Source organism: Trachinotus anak, unplaced genomic scaffold, assembly GCF_046630095.1.
Source record: "Trachinotus anak isolate AG129_WGS33_773 ecotype Australia unplaced genomic scaffold, CSIRO_AGI_Tana_v1 ptg000025l, whole genome shotgun sequence".
NCBI classification, from domain to species: Eukaryota; Metazoa; Chordata; class Actinopteri; order Carangiformes; family Carangidae; genus Trachinotus; species Trachinotus anak.
Window position 1 is genome coordinate 10,133,994 of NW_027273876.1, and position 26,621 is coordinate 10,160,614.

The following is a 26,621-nucleotide window of genomic DNA, read 5'->3' on the forward strand; positions in this document are numbered from 1 at the left end:
AATACACACAAAACAACAATCTACAGCCTCCAAAATGACCAAAACTGAACATGTTGTATTACAATGCATTAGTTTTAGCAAGGTGTACCTAATAAAATGACTTTATGTGTCTCACACCACTGGTATGACAAATTTAAGTGACTCGCAGCCTATAATTAGTGCACTGGCTGATACAACTTCACTCACCTGGTATGTCTGAAATTTTGATGCCAATATCAGTTTGACACCGATACCGAAAACAAACTTTTCTCAAAACATAATTTTGTTCAGTTTAAACCTTCAGTGTTTGAATTTACTTTCAAACAGATAACAAATAAAAAAATTAATGAAATGAGCCAATGTCAGTGGCTAAATGTGGAGTGTCAGCTTTTGGTGCTTGACATTTTTTATGGTGCTTAGTGTTATGGTAAGTACTCTGTAAGTAATTACATAATTGTCTGCACTGATGTCATGTAGAGATTATAATATAATAATACATATTATCTCATATAAGAAAGTAGGCATGGAAAAATTTTAAGTAATTGAGGATGCGGCTGAATATTCACTGAGAGACATGAGTTGCAACCAAAGGAAGCGGGAATTTGAATGAATAAATTATTATATTATCTGCCATTATGATAAAACATGTATTGCAACATGCTTGTTAGTGACAGCAATGGCTGATTAAAAATATATTAATGGCCTTCATAAGAGGGGAACTGTATTTGAATGTATGTTTAATGCTCTTTATGTGTATATTTATTATTTATATTTATTCTATATTTATTTTGAATGGTTGGACTATTATTATTTGTGTTTTGTTGAAATAAATAAAGATATATTTGTACTGTATGTGGCCTCCACATAATATGCCGTGTGACTCACTTAGCATGACCAAAACAATGAGCCAGCATCCATAGAACATCATGGAGAGGTTACAAACATGAGCCCATATAATATAAAATAGACACAAGTTCTCCACAACTCTTTAAGATAAATGCAAAATGTCTTCATTACCTTCACTTCAACGCATTGACTATGGTTTTCTATGGATTAATAACTGTAACAGATAAACACACTTTCAGCCATTCCTTTATCAATGAAATTGCAGAGACAAATAAAACTGAATTATCTTGCCTTTCTTCTTGAGACAGAGGCACTTGACCTTGTGACCTGTCTGCAATTGAGGCCATTGCGCATGTGCAACACTTGCACTTACTCTACCGACACGTGCACTGAGGTGAAATTTAGACTGCGCGACATAAAACTGTAATTTACATATTTTTATTTGTTTAGGTTTGTATATATATGTATATGTGTAGTTGTTTGTTGTGGTATAACATTGTTTGTATTTTCGATGTTATAAGCTCAGTTATCGTCGTTTGTGTTAGCTTATTGAGAGCTACTTAGCCAGCTAACTTGTCAATCACCGAGAAGTAGAACATAACTTAGCTGCCTGACTTTTCATTGACATTTTTGTGCTCAAGCAAATAAACTGTCTGATTTTGCATCGTTTTTATGATGTGCACAGCTGTCGCCATGAACCGCTCGTTTTCTCCAAACCTGGTTCGACCCAACCTGCCTTTGAGGAAACCATCGTCGAGCCCGATGGCTGTCACCACCGCGTCCCCGCCGAGGCCGCTCATCAGGCCCGGTGCAACACCCCTGCTCCCCGGCTCTGGCGCCGTCGGAGATGGTAAATAGACAACAATTATTGGACACATAACCTGCTTGTTATTTTCTCATTTGGACAACTGCACACTGTTAGAAAACATCAATCAAATCTGAACTTGACAGTATTGTTTTCTCAATAGTCCTCTAACCTTATACTCAGTAGATTAATTTCTGTTTTTTTTTTTTTTTTCTTCAGGTGCTGTCCATTCACTAATCACCAGGGATAAATCAGCAGTATGTGTCAAAGTTGTAGTTCTTCATCATAAATTGGTGAGGCTTGTTCCCATTAAAAGTTCTTGGTCCATGTCATTTTTTTCCCCCTCTGCCTTCACAGCTGTTAGGATCCACACCACCAGCTTTGACTGTATACTTCTGCAACTTCTGCGGTCAGCAAGGTAATGTTAGAATTTACAGGATTATGATAGTGGTCCTGTGGCCTTGTACCATGGAGAAGTAATATTGTCTCTGTGTGTTGAATACTGGTGTTTGTCTATCTGAGGATGTGCTAGAGAATGGGTCAGTGAGAATCTAGGTGGTGCAGACTTATTTATGTGCTATGTTCCTGAAGTCATCAACCTACCTTTAACCTTTACCTAAAATTTATCTTGTATGACATGTTTAGACTTGGAAAATTCTTAATGAAACAACTTAAAATGAATACATTCTGATCTAATGGAGGGCATGTGAAGAACATAATATTGTAACTATTATGTTCAAGCTATGTTAATGTGAGAATTTTCCTTTAGGTCATGTGTTTTTGTTTCAGCAGTGGCTAGAAGACGCTTTCGCATGCATTGTGTGTATTTATGGAAAAGGGCTTAAGGATGATGATAATACAGAAGTTTGTCAGAGAAAGAGGCAAATTAATTACAATATTTACCCCATTTGTGCCAAATTTCTAATGTGCATTTAGGAAAAGTGACTGTATAAAATGTTCACACGTCTTGAATTGTACTATATTTTTATGTGTTGATTTTAACTCTGTCCTGACGATAGATATATAGACAGAGCTGACTGTTGTTAAAAATGATTACCACAACTACAGAACTGCAGGGGTGTCAAGCTAGGTGCATGGTATGCAGCATATTTCATAATCAGAGTGTTTTTGTGTCAGCATATTAGTGAAGTCTAATTTACTGATGTTCACCAACAGGCAATTTTCGGTGCAAGCGCTGCAAGAAGACACCTTACTGCTCTGTGTTGTGCCAGACAGAAGACTGGACAGCACACAGACATGTGTGCAAATCCACTGATCCAGAACCTGCAAAGTAAGCTGGTTCAACTCAGAGTGTCACTCAGTGTCAGGTGTTACCAGTTTTCAATATTAACAACAGCCAGACAGTTAGTACTTAACTAGTGTTATATCAATAAACGGTGTCTAATATGTAATGCAGTCACTTGTTTCTCTAAATCTAAAGAGAAAAACCAAAGGACACCACAGTTTTGCCACTGACAGGAGACAGAGCTGGCCTGTTGGAGATGAAGGTAATTGCACTGCTTCGATGATTTTGTCATGCAGGTAACATTTTCTAGCTCTGCAGTTGCATGATTTGAAATGATCTAAAAGTAAAGTGGTCTTTGCTTCTCTTTGTTTAACCTCTGTTTATTGAAGCATGCTGCTGAAGCACCCAGCCTTCAGAGGGTCTGTTTGAAAGACTTGCACTTGACTGAAATCATTCTGGGAAAAGACATCCAGGTACGGCAATTTGTCTCAGCTGTAAGGAGTGAATTAGTTACTGTTAAATGCCAAAATGCAATATTTGTTTTTTGTGTAATTATGTGTGATTTTTAGGCATCTGTTGTAGAGTTCCACAGCCCTGGCAGGTTTTTCGTCCTTGCCCAAAGCCCTGAGATGCTGGAAGCTCTGCAGAGCATCAGCACAGAGCTTCAGAACACTTACAGCTGCCTGTCAACAACAACATATGTACCCTGTGTCGGGGAGGTTTGTGGAGTCCAGTTCTCCTGTGATCTGGTGAGCAGACACCGTCTCAAGCAATTTAACAAGAGTCACAAGACATTGGCTGAGTCCTTCACTGTGTCTCTCGTGTTTGTATCTATCTTTTTCTGTAGAAGTGGTACCGAGGTCTGGTCCAGACTTTGGCTGCTGACCAGAAGATGGCTAATATCCTTTACATTGACTTTGGCAATGAGGAGGATGTCCCTGTGGATAGGATTAGACCCCTGGCTGCTAATATCCAGCGAGCTTGTCCATGCGTGAGTGCATATTCACACCACTCAAAGTAGTTGCTTTTTTTTTTTTTGAAGCATTCAATATAGTAATGGGGGCTATCAAAATATTTTTGTTCTATGAATATTAATTATGCACAGCTGGCATGATCACACTCATGTCTGTTATGTCCAGGCAATGGAGTGCTGGATCGCTGGGGTGGTGCCAATGGATGGCAGCAACTGGTCAGGCGAGTGCCGTATTGCAGTGAGACAGCTGTTGGCTGGCAAGACTGTGACTGTGAGGCCTGTAGAAGCACTCGAGAATGGTCGCATCCATGCTGTGGATGTCCTGCTTTCCACGGGTACATTATATAGAGATGGAAAGGCCAAAAAAACATGTTTTCAGTCTGTGATAACTGTAATTACTTGTAGGGCTCCACGGGTGAAGGATATGCACAAGTCTAAATTCAAGGTCAGTAACTCTTCCTGTTTCTTGTAGGAAAGCAATTGAGCGCATTCCTCCTTGAGCATGGTTATGCCACAAAGGAAACAGTCAGTGCAACACCGACTCAACAAGAAATAAGTAAGTTGCACATTTACTTGCTTGCCTAATCTCAAAGCAGTCTAAAGACCAGGGCTGTGACATGAAGCACAAAAGTGGTTAGAGACACTGTTACTAAACTAAGATAGAATAATTACCTCTAATCAGCCAAAATACTTTCACTCTTCATAATTAGAACTATAGTTATTCGTTTAGATTTTCAGTATCTGTTTGATCTTCTTCAGGCGCCATGATGAGTGCATCATTGGAAAATTTCAAGCGTTGCTCCAGTGGGAAGGATGACAACATCTGGGCTCAGCCTCCGGAGCCTCTGACACAGGCAGTGGGTGACTCCTTTTCTGTTGTGGTCACCCACTTCCAGTCACCCAGTGAAATTATTGTGCAGAAGGTGGAAAACGCTGGTAAGTAGCATTGTCTTTTTTTTTCTGGTACACACAACCTCTGGACCTCGGCATGCGCCTTTAACTTGAAGAGCTGTTGGTTTAAAGGGTCGATTCAGGAGTTGCAGTTCAACCTGAGGGAACACTGCTGTCTTGTCCCTGCCCCCCAGAACTTCAGACCAGCGCCTGGCACTGTTTGCTGTGCTCAGTTCTCAGGTACAATGCATATGTTTATATTGAGAAGAAATCAATCTAGAACACAATTTGTGTAATTACAGTTTGCCAGATTGGATAAGCCATCTGCTAAAGAAGCACTGTGTCAGTATTGTAGCTAAACAAGTTAATACATGACAGGCACAATTTCAAACTGTTGACATTTCAACCAGTTTTCAGTTGAATAAAGATGAATAATGCATTTTAATAATTTTAATGATTTCCAAATGCCTTGACCCTGAAGGTTCTCCATCTAACCAATTCAGAGACGTAGTGTAGTGACTGTGTTTTCTCTGATTTTAAAACATTTCCACATTCAGACCTTAAAACATGAAATCAAAATAGTAGTTTCTAGTGTTAGACCTGCATTGGGAGCCTACACTCTGACCTCTGTGTGTTTCTTCCAGAGGACAAGCAGTGGTACCGGGCCAAAGTTCTGGCTTATCCATCAGAGGAACGTGTCTGTGTTGGCTACCTTGATTTTGGCAACTCGGAGGAGGTGGATTTAGGTCACCTGCGGCCTATCAGCACTTCGTTACTGGCCCTGCCAATGCAGGCTATGCCTTGTGGTCTTGCAGGTAGTGTCTTAACTGTGGGGAGTGTTTTAAATGTTACGAAATTATGTTAAACTATTTATTTTAATGGCTCTGTATTGAGTAACACATGTAAATTGTTTCATCTATAATTTTTCTAAAAGAAATCTGCCAATATAACTTAATGTTTAAATTGGACAATAATGTCACCATGTAGCTGCTTTACTGTTACTGAGTTCCTGATTATTTTCAGTTTAATCCCAGGCAGTTGAAAACATCTTGACTTGTACTTTGACATTCCCTTTTGTAGAATGCATCTATATTAAATGCCCCTGAAATTGTCAAATATTCATTCAGGAATATATTTGAATATATGCTACAATAACTGGCTTTGCACACTGCTAAGAGACACTGGTATAAACCTTTGAAATGCCATATTAAATGAGTCTAAATTGAGTCTGTTGTCTCTCACACCCACTCAAACGTCTGTCTCTGGGTCCTCTCCAGGGATCCAGCCTGTTGGGGAGAGGTGGTCAGAGGACTGTCTGCTGGCCCTGCAGCGAAGAGTATCCAACAGAATACTGCGCATTGAAATCCTAGGAGCTCATGAGGGCAAGGCTTTGGTGGCCATGATTGATGAGGGCAGCGATCCTCAGGCCAACGTAGCCGAGCTGCTGATTTCTGCTGATTATGCTGCACCCGCTCCCATTCCCACCATGAGTGACCAGCAGGTTCACCAGACTGTAATTCCTGCCGCTGAACCACACGGTGAGAAATTAATCTAATTTTGAGGATTTTATAACTTAACTAAGTATAATTGTGCTTTTTAGATAATTGGGCCTGTATATGATGCATCTTTATTGTGATGACATGTCTCTGCAGTGCCTACCCTAGCCTGTGAGCCTATGGTGTGGTCTTTTGCTGAGATTCCCTGTGACGGCCAGACAGTGGCACTGCTAGCCAGCGTTGTAGAGAACCCTGGAGAGTTCTACTGCCGCATTGACAATCCTACAGGTATTGTTGCTTCTGCGGCAGAGAGGGCCAACGTTATTGGTTTTTGACAGCACATTAAGCACCGTATTGCACCGTAACATTGCTGTCTGATTCTTTTTTTAATCTCACTTTTGCGTTTTAGAGGATGTTTATCTAGTTTAATCATCAATATATATTACAGCTAATTTCAGTGGCATACAGTATGGACACTTTGTCTACTGTCCTGTATTTTATGGACACGAAGTTCTACTGAATGAACAAAGGCTGGCGAAGAATTTGTATTTGTTTTCATCAGTGCAATCATTCTTCAGATTTTCTGGCCACTGGTGCTGTAGATCATTTCATTTCTTTTTTGCGCTGCTAGAATGATGCAATAACTTGAAAAGGTATTGGAAACACTGCCAGGTGTATATTACACCAAGGTTCTAATCATTTCAGATTTATAATTGTATTTTAGTACAATTTTCTTGTTACCTTGATGTGACCTTTTTCTCATGCCGCTGGAACAGTGTATTTCATGTATTTGACTCTGTGTTTGTCAGACCATCAGCGGCTGATAGAGCTTGGGGCTGAGCTGAAGCGGCATTGTGAGGCAGATAAATCACCTTTCGAGCCCAAAGTCGGGGAACCCTGTTGTGCCATTTTTCCCAGTGAGACCGTGTTATATTCTTCTAGTTGTGATAAACACTGTAGGTGTGCATGATTAATGGGCATATTCTAGATGATGTATATAATGTTCCTTATGGTCCCTAGGTGATGGAGCGTGGTATCGGGCTTTGGTGAAGGAGCTGTGTGAGAACCTGGTGTCTGTAAACATAGTGGACTATGGTTTCAGCATGAAAGTAGAAAAGCACCAGCTTAGATCCATCACACCTCAACTCCTGACTCTGCCTTTTCAGGCAGTTTGCTGCTGGCTCTCAGGTAGTGTGTGTGTGTGTGTGTGAGAGAGAGAGTGAGAGAGAGAGAGAGGGAGAGAGAGAATGAAAGAGTTTTATCCAAGAAAAGAGCATCTCTTTATTTTTTTATTATATACCGCTCTCTTTATTTCTCACGAGATCAAAATAGTGGATTTTTTTCTTCTGTGTTTGGATTCAGGTGCGGAGCCCCTGGGTTCAGAGTGGAGCAGTGAAGCCCTGCTGTGGTTCCAGACTCTGGTGGATGGTGAGAAGCTCTCTGCACGTGTCCTCTCTGTCACTAAACAGGGCTATGGTGTGGAGCTGGAGAGCAGAGGGCAGAATGTGGCTGCTGCCCTAATTTCTGAGCAACTAGCCAAAGTTCCTGGAGAGATTCCTAAAGAGACGCATGCAACCACAGGCTCCGGAGCCAAATGCCAAGAGAGCACAAAGGAAAATGAGCACAACCCAGGACATGCACAAGCCTCCAACCTGACAGGAGCCAGTTCCAAAGACACACCAACTGAAGGCCGGACTGCAGCGCCATCAGACGGTCAGCTACAGTGTTGATATTCTCAAGATGAAATGCAGTGGTTGATTTTAGGACCCTGACTGAAATGTTATCTTTATTTTTTTCAGTCCCATCTTTCCCAGTGGACTGGAAGACAGTGGAGCTGCCTCTCGGCGAGACCTTTAAGCCGTACATTGCTGCTGTCATTACTCCTTCCCTCTTCTTCGTGCTCAGTCCCAGCCAGGGTCAGAACATTCGCTTATGTCCCTATCTGTCATAAGAAGATGCACAAAGGGTGAAAATTTGATACCCCTCCCTGTTGTAACTGCTGTGTGCTTTTTTTTTTTTTTTTTTTTTGCAGAACACCAGCAGAAGCTTCCTGAGTTGATGATGGAGGTAGCTGCCTACTGCAGCAACAAGCAGGCCTCCTCATCCTCTGCTGTCCTGAGCAGACCAGCTCCTGGGGCTGCCTGCTGTGCCCAGTTCTCTGGTGGGGAACTCTCATATTTTTCATTAAATAAATCCATCATAGAAGAAGTCCAGAGATACATTTTAATCTGTGGTCCCTCTGTCAAATCGTGAGATAAAAATAAGGTGTCATCCAAAACTGTAATATGAGCTGCTACTACCATGCACCTCTGCTTGAGTAAACAAAGTACATTGTTGGTGTTGGCCTCCACGCCTTCAACTGCTCATTGACCTCTGTTTATAGTGAACATAGCCAATAACAAGAACACAGTGTCAGTAGGTCCTCCACGCTAATCTAGACATGAGTGAATGAGCCTAATTCAGTGTTTTTGTAAATCATTGCTATGACTCCTTAATGCCACTAGATGTCAGAAAGGTAAGTTACAAGTGAGTCACTATGATGACTATGTGAGCAGGTTTCATCCCAACATCTTGAACAGCGGTTTTATGAGAGCCAATCAAGAGGAAGTCATAAATGCAACTTCAAATCTAACCGTGCACAACAGCAGACAGTATTAACGTTGAAACATCACACTGAGATATCTAGACTACAAGGTGGATTAGTTTTCACATCACATTGTGGTTTATGAGGAAATTGCATCCAGAGTTTAATAAATACTGTCAGCAGGGGACACCCCATCACCCAGGCAGTATCATTCTCAGACATGAAGAGACTTCATGAGGACAGACCACCTGATCCATCGCTGAGCTGTTCCACTCAGAGGCACTCAAACACAATCAGTCCTTATGAACTCTCTTCTCTCATTCTCTCATCCCCTTTTTATGTTTGATCTCTAACTGTTCTTGAGACCCCACCTGCAGTTGTTAACCCTGCAGACCTAAGCTGGTAATTTGGTGTCTGCTAGTAGATATAATTACACAGCGTGTGCGCAGCCGAGCACAGGAGCGGCTCTTCTTTAAACACAGTATACAAGTGAGAGACTACCTTGGCATACATTCCACAGCTCAGTTAACAACAGGGTTGGATTTAATGGACTTTTCAGCACTGGCTGTGGATTCTTAGCTGGTAAGAGATCATCAGTTTTTTTACGGCAGCAGTGTCAGTAGAATCGACCCTTTCAGATGCATTTAAGGCCTGAAAAAATGGACTATTGACATCTTCACAAGTTTTAACTTTAAATTTTTCTCGTTTGCAATAAAAAGTTGAACATAATACATTGAAAACGCAGGCACCTCCTGGAGGTTGTGACTTTGTAAACCTATATATATATATTAATTCTAAGCCTCTGCAGCTGTTAGTGCTGAAAAACCACCAAAATATAAAATAACTATTTGTTTGACTGTTTATTTTTTTCTTCAGCTGACAATAACTGGTACCGTGCAGTGGTGCTTGAAGTTGGTGAGAATGAGGCGAGTGTAATCTATGCAGATTACTGTAACACTGAAAAGGTGCCATTCTCCCGGATCTTGCCCATCCCCATGCACCTGCTGCAGCTTCCCTTTCAGATCATTCGCTGCACCCTCACTGGTAAGGCTGCAGACCTATTATTGAAATGAAATTCAAAGTGGGGCATGCCTGCTCTTTGTGATTGCTCTGGGCTGTAGCATTTTACTCCCTCACACACCTCACTGCTCCTTCTCCATCCCTAGGTAAGGAGCACTTTACCACTGAATGGCCAGAGGAAGTGCAGCAGATGTTTCAAACTATCCTTTTGAATGGCGTCCTGGCCACCGTTCAGTCCTTCGATGGCTCCGCTAATGTGCTCTCACTCACTCTGCCCCCTGAGAGGGGAGGCGGGGACCTCACTGCCATGATAGTGGATGCACTACAGGTCCACACCAAGAGTAATTCCTGCCCAGCCACCTGCCAGATGGTTGAACAAACTGACAGCAGCACACCTACTGCCAGCACGACAGCTGTGCCTGACTGCCCCCAGCCCAAGGTGATACCTGAAGCCCAGAAGGGGCTGGAACAGGCCACAGCTACCACTGGCCTAACCATGACTCCAGAGCCGACACCCTGGACTCCACAGCAGAACAACAACATTTCTGCAGAGTCTGTCATTGGTTAGTGAAGTCACAATTTCACAGTGCATTTTTTTTTAATTGGTTGCCAATTTCTACTGTTTAAATGCATTCTAGCAAATATCCTAGCAAACCAGGTATTGATATTATTACAAATAATATGATGTGCAGTTCAAGAATTGAATTCGGCTCAAATCACCAGAAAGAAGAGCAGCAAGTATTATTTTTTTGCTGATAATGGATTAATCAGGAAATCTAAAAAGACAGGGTTAATAGGTATAGTACTGTAAGTGCTAAAATCAAGCAAAAGTTGTTTTTTTTTTTTTTTTTTTTCAGACAATCCAGTGCAGAAGATTATTGCTCAAATGGCGCCACCATGCACAGATACTGCAGAAACCAATGGTATAAATATATGATATAAATTTCTGATCAAACCTCAGGCTTTGTTGTACAACAATTGTTTGTGACTGTCCCAAGATGGTGGAGCATTTACTTGGCTTTCTATTTGAATCACAGATCCTCAGACCTCTGGCTGCTGCTGTCTGAGCCTGAAGACTAAGGTCAGAGCAGGTTTCACTGTTTTTGGAAATCTGTCATTTTATTTTGATGGGACATTATTTTCAGTGTGTGTACCCAGACATGAACAGCCGTCTTGTACATCCCCTCTACTCAGCCTTTCACCTGTAATTGTTTATTCTCTTTCCTTTCACAGATCGATCAACTGGAACAGCTAATGCAGCTGCAGCTTTCTCTCGTCAAGCTGTTAGTTGGACAGACAAAATAAGACTCACCGCATGCATAACTTTACAGTCGTGTTCGCCAACATGTTGAAATCAAGGTTGTGTTTTTGTTGAAGTTGTAGAAATTACCCTCTGGCTTTTAATTTGAATTTTGTCCTTATCACTGACACCATGCACTCTGTTCTGGGCATTTCTGTTTTTAACCTGTCGTTAAATTCCTATTATTTTTTTAGTTTTTAATATTCAGTTTATCTAGTTTTATTTAGGTTTTTTTTAAACCTCATGCATGAAAGTTGGCAGAAATATCAGCGACGCTGGATGTTGAACCTCAGTTATCCATGTGTGTATTTGTCTCCTGTAAGTGTGCTGTGGCATGCTGTGCTGCCATCTGTTCCTTTGTTCAGTCCTAATCACCTGCTCAGGTGGGATGTTCAGCCTGATTGATTTATGTTTGACATGTTTCAGTCTTGACATAAAAGTTCCTTGATGAAAAAAAAAAAAAAGACCAAATAAGTGTGCGGAAGTGATTTTATTTTGAAAACAGAATTCCTTTACAGTAAAACAGAAACATCCAGTGTAAAAAAAAAAAAAAAAAAAGTGTGAAAGCTTAAAAACTTTATGCAGCTGCTGAGTGGAAGTGTGTGTGGATTGTTTTTTCTTCTTAACACCTGATGGGAGTACAAAGGTAGGGGAAACGTTTGTAATGCGTCTCGGCCCCTCCCTGTCTCCATACTTGCCGTGTACGGGATAATTGGACGGGGACAAATTAGAGCCTACCGGCGCAGCAGCATCGGAGGTGGGCATGGCGAGTAGGTGGGGTCGCTGCTCTCCTGTCCGGAGCAGAAAGGCGGCAGATCAGACCGGTGCGGGAGCGGCGGTGTGTGGAAGCGGGGAGGACTGATCACTGGAGAACTTCCCCAAATTCAAGGATATTAAACAGCGCATGGTAAGAAGATGTATTTGTTTATTTTTACTCGCCTGATGGTGGAGGACGGAGCTGTCTGTGGATGCGGAAGACGCTCTTTTAGTATTTAGTATCTATAATAAAAGTCAATTTGAGAACCGCAGGTAAGAAGGACTGCAGTGGACCTAAAAGTAATTAAATGCATTTCTTGAATTCCATCCAGGTACTTAGTGCTAAAGTTATCTGACTCCATCAATGTCCTCGGCTTCTGCTGCATGTCAGGGTCATCACCTCTGGCCCCATGAGAAACCGGCCCTGACCCCTGACACATTTAAGAGTGGCCAGATGTTGACAGAGGGTCGACTAGAAGTGAAGCTGCAGGTTTTTCTGATAATTTCATCCTGAAATGGAACCTTGTGTTTACTTAGTGTGTGTGTGTGTGTGTGTGTGTGTGTGTGTGTGTCTTTGTCTTCACTATCTGCACACAACTCATAATTGTGTTAAAATCAATAATGAAGACTGGGAGCTTTCATAGATTATTGATCAACTGGAGTGATGGTACATTAAATTGTGTTGTTTTTTTTTAATTCAGTTTTGTGATGTGTAATAACCCACTGGAGAACGGGGGGGCTTTACATCCTCTGTGTTGTGGTTAGCTGTGGCTTTTAATCAGACTGTTGTCCCCTTGTGGAAGGAAAGAAGTTTCCACATTTGTTCTTCTGTTGTTTGAAAAGTGGCCATTTGAGGTGACTCATTCTGAAATCATTTAAACTGTGAGGGTGTTTCTCAAAGTGACACCTCCAACTGCAGGTTAGGAGAGCTGTGGGTTTTGTATGAAGTTGGTCCAAAAGCTAGCCGTCTTTTATAATTACAGACTGCAGCCTGCCAGCCAATTCAAAACAGACTGCACCTCCGTGGCTGAGCCTTTTTTTTTTTTTCTTTTTAAAGTGGTTACATTTTTAGAAATGTCCCCAAATCAGTCTTTAGTCAGAATACATTTTACCTAACAGAGTGCCAACACCCTGTCAGTATTACCATTTATAGCTTTTTCAGGGGACATGTTTTGGGTCCTGATGGAAAGATAAGAACATAAAGTACTTTTACTATAAACACCACAAGTTTGCCAGTAGAGGTCATTCAGCGTAGCTGGAATGAAGCTTCCAGAGCAGAAAGATGTGCACTGACACCAGGAAAGTGGGGAAGACAGAAAGATGAGGGCAGGAGGGATCCAGAAGAATGCTTGTGAAGAGGCAGCCAACTCTGAGACAGGTGTGTGACTTGTGTGTGTATATATGTGTGTGTGTGTGTGTTTTATTTGTAGGCGTGCATGACTGCTTTCTCCTCCACGCATGCATATGTGTGTATGTGTGTGTGTGTGTGTGTGTGTGGGTGAGCAGCGCGCACGTTCAAAGCTGTGCCCTCCCGGCAGTAATGAAATCTCTTGTCCTCAAGGCGTACCAGCGAGTGTGCTTGTAGAGCATCAATAGCCCCCGGTGATGGTTATCAGCCCGGGGCTCCTCAGACAGTCGCTGCATGTCAGCTCCGCAGATCCGCATCACAGACACACAGACTCCTCTTAAAGCGAGCCTCCCTCCTGCACACAATCCTGTCTCTGTCTCAGAAACACACACGGCCTCACCTATAGGGAGGGTTTCTTTGGCACGTCCGTCCTCTTTGCCCACCCCAATGCGCGCACACACACACACACACACACACTCACTCCAGACACAGGCAGGATATTATGGCCAAGCTTATCAGCAGCCAGGGTCAATCAAGCCTTATCTGCAGCCCCTCGACTTCTTATGTGTGCCCAACAATGAACATGTAGTATAATGCAGGTGGGATTATAACATGAAGTTATAATGTGCACTCAGCGGTTTATTGGGTATACAGCTCTGCATTAGGTGAAGCCAGTAATGTTCAGCTTTTTTTTTTTGACACTGTCAGAACAAAACCTCTCTGACTTTAACAGCATGGTCATTTTTTTGGGGTCATGGATAAAAAGCTGATGTGACACCTCGATGGTGGGCTCCGTCCTCAGGTTGACATTGTCATAATTTGTCATCAGCACGCTGATGATTACACAGATAGATATGGAGGACATACTCTCAAACACACACACACACACACACACACACATCCTCATTGCATACTCCTGGTTTAACACGTTCCTGTTAAAATCAGTCTGTCTTAGGCTTCCTCACCACACACACACACACACACACATCAAACGCACGTAACATCCTTGTGTTGCTTTGAGAAAGTCAGTCAGAGCTTATTGTTAACTTTCTGACCCAGACTACGCACAGATGATGCTGGTGTCGGCTCAGTGAAGTGAAGTGTTTGTGCATCTGCGTGTGGACACCTTTGTGTAGTGAAGTGTGTTTTGGTACAAGCCAAACTCCCGGTGGCTGTCATTTGTTCCTGTTGAAAGGTCGACTCACAGAAAACACGGTGAGGGCGTACTCAGAGTCCTTGAGGCAAGTTACGATCTTACCACCTGATTTACCTGCTCAAGAGGTAAACGTGGCCTGTGGCCAGCATCGATCTTCACTGATTGTCTGGTAAGGCGACGCTAAACGCACTTCACTTCTCTCCTGCCCTTTTAGCTTCGCCCTGTGCAGCGTTAACAGACCTTTAAACCACATGTTGTCATTCCTTTCAGCGTGATTTGCTGGGCTTCCTGTAGAGATAATGCAAAAACAAGCAGACAGAATGGATGTACTTCAAACTTCAGGACAACCACCCATGCTGGAAATTCTGTTTTGTCTGAAAAAAAAAAAAAATATATATATATATATATATACACCACTGGTTCCCAACCTAGGGAGTCGCAACATAACATAACATAACACTGAACTCTCCCACAATCTCTGCTGTTTGGTGTATTAAGTTTGTGCTTTTGTTTATCATTCCAGGTGTCCCAACATGCACCCTGACATCCATCTCTCCTTCCTCTTAACACTGCTGCTTCTTCAAGGTCGGTCGATTGATTTTATTACTGTTTTTCATTCAGGTTCAGCTGAGGAGTGTCCCCTGTGCTTCTCTGGTATTTGAAGCCTTCTAGATTAAGGACACTTTGGAGTGCTGTGCTGGAATGTTTTTAAGTCTGTTTGGTTGGGCCATTGAAAATCATTCAGAAAGTACAGCAAGTACACAACCTGTTTAGGCCTGGCTGAGAAAACCCTGTCATTTGGTTACACATTTTGTATGTCCCCATATGAGTATCTAGTTTTTCGCACAACATTTATAGAAAATAGTTTCACATTCTGTTTTTTTTAATGAGCAGATAAACGCAACTCCCTTTTCTTAATAGTAAATGTGAAACTACAGCCAGCAGTCGGTTAGCTTACCTGAGCATAAAGGCTGGAAACAGGGGGAAACAGCCAGCCCAGCTGTGTTTATGAGCCTCCGGGCTTAAAATGGGCCATATCAGGGTTAGTCTTGAGATAAATGTTCATATTAAGCATATGTTGATAGGTATAAGCATTTGCAGGTGGAAAGAGTGAAGTCAGTGTCGTAAAAATCACAAATGCAATGAGGTGTGAATTTTTCTGTGCTGCATGGTGGGAAATGTGAGATCCTTCACTGATTCTTTACAAGATATTTTACGGCTTAAACCTGACAAGTCCCCAGTGCCGAAGAATTCCCATTATCTTCTCTTCAAAGTGATTTCCTGCCTCCTGTGCTCAAAATGCTGTTCATTTCCAGGCAAGTCTAATTTTGCATCGCTTTTATAACGCATCGTCAGTTGTTCCTCTGGACCCCAGGAGCCATCGGTATTTGCCGGAGGGCAGAGGCGGGAGACGTGGGGCAATATAATCTCTGAGTTGTTTTCAAAAATGACAGCTTTAGCACCATCTGAAGTATTTATTACTGGCCATTTTAAGACTTTGAACTTGAGCAAACCAGACTGTTTCACCTTGTCAAGACGGCCCCCTTTTCCTCCTGTGCTGACAGCACAGATAACACGTTACAGTGCTTCACCAGCTAGATATCCATGTAATCCCGCCTGTCAAATTAAATTTCACACCTAGGTAGGACACGGTCCAAGTTTCCATCTCTGATTTCAAGGGAATTTTACTCATATCTCCAAGACTGTGGTGGGATTAATGTCAACTGGACGTCATCTCCTGAGCCTCAGGATTCTTCCTCATTATCTTGCTCCTGGTTTTCCTGCTACCTTTTCATTCACAGACATTAAAGATACGCGCTCATTTTGCTCGAGGCACTTGGCCGAACAGACAGACTTTTTGTTCAGCGCAGTGGGGCCCCACTGACCATGAGACAGCAGCTTGCCAAGAACCTAAACTTTCACTGTCAGGAGGACTTTGGGCTGGGAATGACGTCGTAATTAGGGGCAGATGAAAGGGTCAGGATTGTGAAGAGGTCAGAGCGTATAGGCTACTGGGTTGAGGCGGTACTTTCCTTGGATGATTAATGTTCTGTTGGTTTTTACACTTAAATGATTCCTGACCTCATTTGGTTTGCTCCTTTCTTTCTATGAATGGATGATAGAAGACTTAAAAGAGGGATTTGAAGTCAGGGGTTTATTTTCTCTGAGATACAATTTTTTTTACTATTTAAATATTGTCAGTAATATGGTATATGGAAATGGTTGCACATGTACATTATTGCTGGTAAAAATTGCCACAGACCTCCTACTATTTATCACTGAAAGTAGTAAATACATTCAGTGCCAGAAGTGTGTTGCTAGTGGTCATGATGACGGTTAGAGCTGAAATGATTAGCTGATTATTATTATTGGTTGAGCAGTTGATCGCCTAAGTGGCTAATTAACCATTTTTTGATGGAAAAAAACCACATTTTTCTATGGGATCAATAAAATAATTGTCAGTTGCGGCCATCTTTTAGGTGTTGTCCTTTATTCATATGTGATCGAACCTTTTTCAGTTTAAGAAAACAATATTTTTGTTGATATTTTTACAATGAAAAATCCTTATGACACGTGAACCGCTCATCTCCAAAAGATGACCATTTGAAGTGGTATCCGTTTGTAGTGTCTGGAGATTTAAAGTAGTATCTGTTAAGTAGCAGCTGATGGTTTTCACAATTATGTAACCCATGCATGCCATATTTTTTTCTCCCCAACACTGAAAGCTGAGGAGAGGAGGACAAAGTCAGTGCTAAACTCTTTTATTTCTATTGAACTTTTGCACATGGAACCTTTCTTTGAAGTTTCTGTCCTTTTTCGTTGCTTTGTTCTTTTAACAGTAAACACAAGGAATATCACCTGTTTCAGCTAATTAGCGGATGCTTAATCAACACAGCTCGACGCGTTACAGCAAAGTTGACGGGAACACACCTCCACATTTTCTCTCCTCTCTCTGACCCAGGAGGAGGACCGAGCTATGCAAAGAGTGGAATCTGTTCAGTGTGGAGATGCATGTTTGTAAAATCGCTCTCTAGTGCTCCATCTGTGCTGGACGAATACCTCTGTGACCCGCTGGGGTTACCAGGGACAACGAGGCATGTTCACATGCTGGACAGGAAATCACATGTCCCTCTCCCTCCTCTCTGGGCTGTACGTGTGCCTGAATAGAGCGACGTCCTTTCCGTGAATAGAGCCAAAGAATGGTTTTCTTCACTTGTCCATTCACATTAGCTTTAAATACTCAATTATCCATCACAGAGGGGGTTGAGTGGGAGTCAGTGAACTGCGTTGGCTTCAGGGAGGACATCCCATTTATTGTTTGATTTTTTTTAATTTTTTTTTTTTTGAAGGCTTAATGATGGTTTTTGAATGACACTGAGCCGATACAGTTGACATACTGCTGTATACATACATACAGAAGTGATTGGTCCACAGATCAGAGTGTGTTTCTATCTTTATCCAGCTGTAGAGGTGGATATACTGTAAATCACATGTCAAAGTGCAGGTGTTTGTGTTCATCAACATCAGTGAGATAACTAACCCTGTCACTGCTTATGTGTCACTGTAAGTGAGTGCTTTATTTTGGGGCTACAGATACAGATACAGATATAGATTGTGACCCCTTATCACTGCTCCATAGGTCTGCTGGATGAACTCAGTTTAGCCAAAGTGTGTTGTTTGAGGTTTTTTTTTTTTTTTCCTATTTCCAAAGTCATAGTTTATTTTTTTTTAAAAAAGATGAGAATAATCTTAAAAATAAGCATTACTTTGTGTATCAGAAATGAGTTTTTTCTTATTTTGCATGTTAAACATCTTGGGACCCTGTAGATTAATGTTGTGAACTCTTATGAGGGTCCCAACCCCCAGGCTGGACACCACAGTTTGAGCATGTTATATTAGAGCTCATAGCAAAGGCACATTTACAAACAAATTTTGCGAGAAAAAAAAATCATGTTATTAAAAAAAAAAATCTATTTGTCTACGTGTCTGTTATGTAGAGTTTTGTTGTGTATTGATGGCCTCAGATTGTTGACCCAAATTCTGTATCTAAAAGTCATGTTTACACCATGCATGTGCATAATGCTGCATCCATACTGTGGACCTGTGGACATTTGACTGACCTCCATGTTGTTCGTCCCTTCCAGTGCGGCAGGGCACCACGGTGCAGGAGATCCAAACCAGCCATGAGAACATTGTAAAAATCAACTCAGCAGGAGAAAGTGAGTATGTTACTGAAAACCACGTTTGACATGACAATAGAGAGTTATAGAGTTAGGTTTGGCAGAGGAGGGTCTTCTCTTTGAGGAAGCTTCCACAGTAACTGAACAGTAATGAGGAGTCTGCCGGGAGAACAAACCCTCCCTTAATAAAATAAACCCACATGTGAACAAATATTAGTTCATTCAAAAATACCAAAAAAAAACTCAGCACATAAGAAGGATGTTGAGGTCATGGAAGGAAGTGTTACAGCAAAGCAGCCCATGTTACAGTAAGGTAAACTGACAGAAGGCACAGGTCGGACGTAGACAGAGTTGTACGGACATTATGGAGTACGATGCAGTTATGGTACATTGATAAGGAACCTTTGAGGTGGTGGGAGAGTGGCCTCTTGAGCCTGATGTCTCTGTTTGGAGGTGACTTTCACACGAACAGAGCCGCTGACTGACAGACAGACAGACAGACAGACGGCACACTCTCTCTGCCTCTAATGGCCCTCTTCATGATCAGCTGCACATTCTAACATGACAGCAACACCACACATTATTTACGCCGCCAGCGAGAACAGACACGCTCGGGAGAGGGAGGACGAGTTTTCGCTTGGTAATGGTTTTGTGAGTGTGTTCCCGGGTAAAGAAAATTGAGCTCTGGCATGCTGAGCTGTTTTTCTCTTATGATGGCAAGGTATTATTTTCATCTGTAATCCCATAATGCCTATTTACACTGATGGAATAGGAGCTCTTTGCCAGGAATGCATTGATTAAGACATTGAATGAGTTTGGTTCTACTTCTTTATCCAGACATCCAGTGGGTTTAACTTTTTCTCCTGTGTGTTCCCATGGGAAGTGATGCAGTGCTCAGCAGCTATGGATATCCTCTTTCTCATGGACGGTTCCTACAGCGTGGGGAAGGGCAGTTTTGAGAGGTCCAAACACTATGCCATCAAACTCTGTCAAGCGCTAGACATTGGACCAGACAAGGTTTGTCCTCTTTCTGTTCTCACTCCTCTCTCTCTCATGTCAATCAGCACTCATGTAACCCCTCCCTCGTCCAGGCGCGGGTCGGTTTGATTCAGTTCGGCTCCACTCCTCGGCTGGAGATTCCTCTGGACTCATACACCAGCAAACAAGAGCTGAAGAAGCACATGAAGAAGATTTCTTACAGGTGTGTCTCTGTTCTCGTCTCACCTGCAGTGAGAACATGTTTTCGGTGCAAGAGATTTTATTTACGGCAAGATTTTCAATACATTTCTGTGGTTTTTGCCTCTGATGAAAAAACATGTCTGATAGAATAAGGATCCTTAATGTCTAAGACTATATAAAAGCACTAATGCAGTTCTTAAAATCTGATTAAATAAACTGCAAGGCCTTAAAATGTTTAAAACAAATTCTCACACGGACCTGGACTGGATTTAATTCAAATGTACACTGAACACACACACACACACACACACACACACACACACAGATATATATATATATGTATATATGTATATATATATATATATATATGACCAGAGGTTAAGTAACACCAAATGCTCCCTGGAAAGAAAAACAAATTAATTTCAGATTAGAAGCACACCACAGGTGGCCACTGGATACTGGATCAGGGCATAAGCTGGGGAACAGGAAGGTAATTTGGCCAAGTGTGTGTGTGTGTGTGTGTGTGTGTGTGTGTGTGCGTGCGTGTGATGTCCACAGTTTAAATGTATCATTTCTGGCTCACCATCTGGTTTGAGATGGCTGCTCATGTTATGGGCTTAACTGTCACATTGCCTCAAATCCAACTAGCACCTTAGAGAGTTCAAATATAGCGAAGCTTATAATACATTTAGTTTTCTCCATTCATAACAATTCAGTGTCACACAACGCATACCAATCATATAGCCAAGAATATGACCAAAAATATACAAAATATCAATAAAACAAATACATGTACTGACATAAAAAGAGAGTCTAACCAAAGCTGGTTCACAGTTCAGTGAATTAGGTGTCTTTGCCAAAGCTGCCTTTTGATGGATTTAACTGGGGTAAAACCTGTAAACAACAGGTGTAAAAGCTTATCATGGAATAATGATAATCACTCAAGACGAGCTTTTATCCATCACTGTTGTTTAAGTTTGCCTACTGCACCGAAAACAAGTCTTCACCAGTGTCTGAGATACAACTGGTCCAACGTGTGAGCACAGTGTGTGTTGTGTAATATGTACTGTGGAGCGTGAAGGGGAAAAAAGAGAAATCTGCGTTTCAGTTTGTGCTTGTGTTGTCGACATCATAAATCTGTGCGAGGGAGCTCAGATTATTAAATCAAGCCTGGAGGCCTTCATGGTTTTTGTAGTTTCAGTCCTCCGAGCAGACACAGTGTTGTCTCCACAGCTGCAACAAGGGACAAAAAGAGAATAGGATGGCACCAGAGCGCATCGCTATCTGCGCATCACAGCTTCGTTCCGGTCCTCATGTGTGACGTGTGAATGGGTTTCTCGCTGTTCTGTGGGAAGACATTTATGTGCTTTAAAAAAATATATAATAGGTTTTAAACTGGTTTCTTTAGCCCTGAGGTGATGAAACAGAGCCAACACTCACACCATTTCCTCATAAATTTGCAGTCCAAGAGCTAAAAGAGGAATCCAAAATAAAATTGATCTGTGGTTTACTTTGGCAGTGATAGGCAGTAGATTTTTGACTCTGGCTGGCTTCTGTAGAACAGTGCATGTTCTCTGTCGGTATTGTTCTAACAATAACATGAGAAAAAACACTATTTCAAACTCTGGACTCCCAGGGGAGGCAGCACCCAGACAGGCCTGGCTCTCAAGTACGTCCTGAGGAAGGGTTTCCCAGGCGGTCGTAACTCCTCCACCGTGGCCCGGATCGCCATCCTCTTATCAGACGGGAGGTCTCAGGGGAACGTGGTGCAGGCGGCTGCGCAGCTCAAAGAGACGGGCGTGGTCTTGTTTGCCATCGGCCTGCACTATCCCAGGTATGTCTGATGGCTGGGAAACAATGATCATTGGCTGGGATAAAACTGTTAATTGTTAGGAATAAGGAAAAGAAACTACAATAAATCTTTTTGTTTTTTTTACCTGTTTGATAGCGGTTTTCTCTGTTTTACAGGTGGGAGGAGCTACACGCTGTGGCCAGTGAGCCAGTGGAGAGTCATGTCTTCTTTGCAGAACATTTCTACGATGCCGTCAATGGCCTGTACACAACGCTGGCCTCCTTCTCCGTCTGCAACTCCACGCCAGCAGGTGGGACTCCTCCACAACGCTTTTTCACTGGAGGCAATTAAGACTGCTGCACATGCACTTGTGTAGAGATCATTAAGTCGCTGTCACTGGACATAAAAGATTTAGAAGTTGTCAAATGTCCATGAGAGAAATCCTAGTGTTATTCTATGTGTGAAAAGAGGGAAATGAGAATGAACTTAGTTTTTTCTTTCACTGCCTCCCTCCCGCTCTCTCTAATTCCCCTTCACTCCAAACATCCCTGTCTTTCTAACACCGATCCCAAACCTCCTGCTCTGTTCTCCAGGCTGTCAGATGGAGTCGTTTCCCTGTGAGAGGAAGACACTGGAGACAGTGAAAGAGCTGCAGGGGAATTTCATGTGTTGGAAAGGCTCCAAGGGGTATTCCCCATACACGTCTCTCTGTCCCTTCTACAGGCAAGTGTCCAGTTTTCAGAGGATGCATTTTGAATTTTAGCACTTTTATAAAGAAAAATCCCAAATTCACTGAAACCAGAGATATCATTTTAATAGCTACAGTTTCACATCAAAATCTAAATTACACACAGTTTCTATATAATTTTATGATGCAAACTTCCTTGTAAATCTTCATGAGATATTTGGAAACTTTGAAAAAGTGACCAGAATTTAAAATCTAGTTGGTTGGGTTCTTGGTTTGGTTCCATTTAGTTTGGTTCCTAACTGCACATCTTACACCAGGGAGGATAAACCCACAGCAGGTATCGAAGAGACAAAAGAAACAGGATTAGGATGAAGAAGAAGACTGGTGTCACTCACTGAATATGAAACACTTTTCCCTTGCTGCTCGGCCACAAGACAAGTGGCGGGTTAATGTGTGTCAATGTCAGGCTCTAGCAAGTGTGATTCTGTCAGATCCTCCCAGGGCAAATCAAAATGGCCAAAATGAATTTCACAGTACATTACAACTTTACCACAGTGACATGGCCTGAGGCAGGCAGAGCTCAGCGTTTAGAGAAGCATCACAACTTTTCACTTGATCTTTCAAATGTCCCCCGTGTCTCATGAATATACTCAATTCCTGAGCAACTTTTTTCACAAGAGCTGACCGTAAAATGAAGCATTTTTAGGTGGCGAGATAGATTAGATGACACTGCTGCTTTTTAGGATACTTTAAAGTTAGTACATATAATACTCATGTAAATAAATATTCACATAAATGGCAGTTGTGCGCCACACCAAGCTCATGCCATATGAACAGATATAAATGTAAATATAAACTGCCTCCCATGTGAGTTGGTCATTAGTTTTTTGTTGTCTATTACATGAGAAGGCTCAAAGCTTGTTTTTACATTACAGAACTGACAAAACAGAACCAATTTGAAAATGGGAATCTCATTTATTTTAGAGAAAAAAAGAAAAATAAAGAAAGTAATTCCTTTCAAAATACACGTCTTTCATCCGTTTCAAACCGACAAAATGTGAATCTCTGCGTGTGTTGCAGGTACAGCAAGGCTTACAAGAGACACCAGACGGTCTGCCATCGGACTATCTGTCCAGGTGACAGCCTCCCTTTGAGTCCAGCTGCTTTCTTATTCTTTTAGAGATGTTGTGTGTGTGTGTGTTGAGATATGCTTGTGCAGCTCACTTCCTGTCTCTCTCTCTCTCTGTAGATCCCTGTGACTCTCAGCCCTGTCTGAACGGTGGAACATGTGTATCAGAGGGTCCAGAGGGCTACCGCTGTGTGTGTCCGCCCGGTTATGGAGGAGACCCTCACTGTGGTTTGTTCGCTGTTCTGTGTGCGCACTGAGATTTTCCCAAGACTTTAATACAGAGATAAAAACTAACAAAACCCTCCACCCCCCCCTCAGCCCCTGCATTATCACTGGACTGCTCTGTGGACCTGCTCTTCCTGCTGGAGGGCTCCGCCACGCTCACCCTGGAGGGCTTCCTGCGCCTCAAGTCCTTCTTAAAGCGCTTCCTGCAGACAGTGATCGGGTCTGACAGCCCCAGTAAAGTCGGCCTGGCGGTGTTTGGTGGAGAGGCCCGAGTGGAAGCCCAGGTAGGCAAGTTTAAAGGGGACCTGAGGGGTCTGCTTAAGGCAGTGGATGCGCTTCAACCAATCGGCGGCGAGACCAAGACGGGCCAGGCACTCCGTTACGTCACACGCAACGGCTTCGTGAGTGCGCCGGTCTTTGCCGATGTCACGGATGACCTGCCCCGCGTGGTGGTGCTGCTCACTGCCACTCCTTCTGTGGACAACGTGGTAGAGCCTTCAAAATACGCACGGGACAGAGAGATCTTCCTTATAGGGGTGGGACCGGACTACTTAAAGGAACAGCTGAATAACATCACAGGGAATCCCCAGAGGACTCTCACCTACACATCACCTGACAGGTTCACTGCCAAGATCCCTGAGCTCAAGGCCAAGATCTGCAGTGTGGACACACAAGGTACCTAAAGGCCAACAGAGCACTGTCACACACATTCATTTCATAGCATACTCTGCTCAGGCTGTAGTGTGTTCTCCCCATTTGTAAATTCACACTCACTGTAAACTTAATACATTTAGAAAATATCCAAATTGCAATCAGGATTCATATCCAAGAAATGCCCAAAATATAATGGAAAAAATATATTTAAAATCTGCACTTACATGGCAACGTTTTTAAGATGTGAAAGATAATCTCCTCATTCTGTCTTGATATGTATATTCATAATCCCTACTTGTAAATCATATGTTTTCCATGTTTCAGCTTGCATGAATTAATAATAATCCTTTCCCTAAGGTTGTCTGGGTCAGGCGGTAGACCTGGTGTTTGCCCTGGATGCCTCAGGCGGTGTCGGCCGCGATAACTTTGCCACCCTGCGCGACTTTGTGCGCAGCCTCACCGTCCAGTTCGACGTCAACCGAGACGTGGCCCAGATGGCACTTGTTGCCTACGGGCGGAGACCCACCACCGTCTTCAACCTGGACACCCATGAGACGGGTTCCGCCATCCTCAAGGCTGTAGGCGACGCCAACTACATGGGTGGAGTGGCCTCAACCGGCGCAGCTCTACTCCAGATCCACTCCAGCGTCCTGACTGTCGCTAAGGGTGCACGGCCCGGAGTCAACAAGGCTGTGGTGGTGGTGACTGACGGGTCGGGCGGGGATGACGCTGTCGTCCCAGCGCAGAAGATCAGAGACAATGGAGTTTCACTGTTTGTGATTGGTATTGGAGACGTACAGAGACAGAGGCTGCTGCAGATCGCTGGTTCAGAGGAGCGCATGATCTCAGTGCCGTCTTATGAGGATCTCAAGTACTTCGAGGACGTATTGGTGCAGATGCTGTGTTCAGGTAAGTATTTCAGTTACTAAACCTTTCCAGGACAGCTTGTTCCCTCCTGGTGTATGGATAGGAGTGAAGGTTTGATTAAGAAAAAATATAACCTGCAATATATTTGTTTGTTCTTCTGATTTCCTTTCACTAAGGCTCCCCTGCAGCTGTCTAAAAACAGAAAACAGACGCTGAGGGGCCTGTAAAATATTAATTTCAGTAGCTTACATTATAGTGATTGGCTGTTTTGTGGTCATTTTCTTTCAACAGAGGTAAAGAAGCCGGTAAACCTGTGCAGCCCAAACCCGTGCATGAATGATGGGATCTGCATCCTGGCAGGAGGGAGCTTCCATTGTCAGTGCCGAGGCTACGAAGGACCACACTGTGAAAAAAGTCAGTAATGAGAGGTCTTCTTTCCTTCATTTTCCTTTTAATGCAAAGGCACCCTTGGCATATTTCAGCCTGAAAAAACGTCCGACACTAAGGGCTGCGATACTGTCTGCCTTCGTTCATTCTAAAAAGCAGCAGGGAGCGGTGACCAGAAACACTGCGTTGTTTGCAGAAGTCATGACTTTCTCTGCGGTTGCATTCACAGGAAGCAGCAGGCCTTCATCCAGGGGAGATCTCCCGAGGCCCGCTGCTCTGAGGAAGAAGAGCAGGCAGAAGAAAAGCCACCAGGAGCTCCTGCATCACTACAAGCTACACCGCCGGAGACACGCTGCCTGATACGCCACACACACACACAAACACACACATATTACTACAAATCGCCTATGGACTCTAAGGATGTTTGCGAGTACACACTGGAGTAAAGGGAAAACTATTGTCACTGTTAACCTTGTTACTGTTACAATATTTAAACTTGCACTCAAACTTCAACAAGTGCCTTCAACACTGTATGTATCTCTGCTGTGATGTGTTTTTTATCAGCCTTCACTGTGGTCACTGTCGTGCAATTGTCTCAACATGGTTCTCTTGTCTTTTCAAAGATGTAAACTTTTATATTATATTATAGTGTATATCTGTGTCATGATTTCTTTTTTAATCACCACAACTTTCCTTCTTTCCTCCAACTCAGACAGAAACATCACATTTGTGCCAAAAAGTGCTATATTTTCATACGTCAATATATTGTTTTTAAATTCATTTAAGTGACTGAGGTTTTTAGAGGTTAAAAAAATATTGTTAGTTCTCTCAAATGAACAAAATTATTTGCATTTTTACTTTTAGATAGATAGCTAGATCAAATACTTCATTAATTCCCAGGGGAAATTCTGATATTATAATGGTGATATAACACTTAGAAAATACAGCTTACTTAACTACTATATAATGCTGTTAAAAAAACACCTGACAAGCTCTGCAATGTTATTTCAAATGACCAGTTATTTCAATGTCAAATGAGTCCCATTCATAAATGTTTTAAAGTCATTAGTGAGGAGTGAATGCGTATACTCTAATTACCCTTTAAATGTTTAATGCTGC

The 26,621-nt window shown here is 42.5% G+C and overlaps 2 protein-coding genes across 6 annotated transcripts; both read left to right on the plus strand.

The window, feature by feature from the left end:
• Positions 1 to 1,077: 1,077 nt before the first annotated feature.
• Positions 1,078 to 11,262, plus strand: tdrd1 (tudor domain containing 1). Of its 3 annotated transcripts, none has more exons than XM_071463618.1 (26): positions 1,078 to 1,219; positions 1,511 to 1,675; positions 1,850 to 1,887; positions 1,988 to 2,048; positions 2,807 to 2,921; positions 3,072 to 3,138; positions 3,266 to 3,349; positions 3,446 to 3,625; positions 3,724 to 3,867; positions 4,016 to 4,184; positions 4,322 to 4,405; positions 4,609 to 4,785; positions 4,873 to 4,980; positions 5,385 to 5,555; positions 6,018 to 6,278; positions 6,393 to 6,524; positions 7,046 to 7,153; positions 7,257 to 7,424; positions 7,599 to 7,949; positions 8,036 to 8,152; positions 8,269 to 8,397; positions 9,697 to 9,864; positions 9,987 to 10,403; positions 10,698 to 10,763; positions 10,878 to 10,921; positions 11,074 to 11,262. In XM_071463618.1, exons 2-26 carry the CDS (start codon positions 1,519 to 1,521, stop codon positions 11,143 to 11,145), a joined length of 3,588 nt encoding a protein of 1,195 aa, XP_071319719.1. In that variant the 5' UTR covers positions 1,078 to 1,219; positions 1,511 to 1,518; the 3' UTR covers positions 11,146 to 11,262. The 3 variants fall into 3 exon arrangements, with proteins under 3 accessions (XP_071319719.1, XP_071319718.1, XP_071319720.1); XM_071463617.1 differs by having other exon boundaries at positions 1,115 to 1,248; XM_071463619.1 differs by having other exon boundaries at positions 1,144 to 1,275.
• A 146-nt stretch (positions 11,263 to 11,408) lies between these two features.
• Positions 11,409 to 26,567, plus strand: vwa2 (von Willebrand factor A domain containing 2). 3 transcript variants are annotated; one of them, XM_071463627.1, is made up of 16 exons: positions 11,409 to 12,047; positions 12,229 to 13,274; positions 14,440 to 14,569; positions 14,924 to 14,985; positions 18,546 to 18,620; positions 19,465 to 19,598; positions 19,673 to 19,782; positions 21,397 to 21,594; positions 21,729 to 21,862; positions 22,146 to 22,275; positions 23,321 to 23,376; positions 23,490 to 23,597; positions 23,688 to 24,269; positions 24,606 to 25,157; positions 25,407 to 25,529; positions 25,732 to 26,567. In XM_071463627.1, the coding sequence occupies exons 2-16, from the start codon at positions 13,217 to 13,219 to the stop codon at positions 25,860 to 25,862; spliced, it is 2,583 nt and encodes an 860-aa protein (XP_071319728.1). In that variant the 5' UTR covers positions 11,409 to 12,047; positions 12,229 to 13,216; the 3' UTR covers positions 25,863 to 26,567. The 3 variants fall into 3 exon arrangements, with proteins under 3 accessions (XP_071319728.1, XP_071319731.1, XP_071319730.1); XM_071463630.1 differs by lacking the exon at positions 14,440 to 14,569; XM_071463629.1 differs by lacking the exons at positions 12,229 to 13,274; positions 14,440 to 14,569.
• Positions 26,568 to 26,621: the final 54 nt, after the last annotated feature.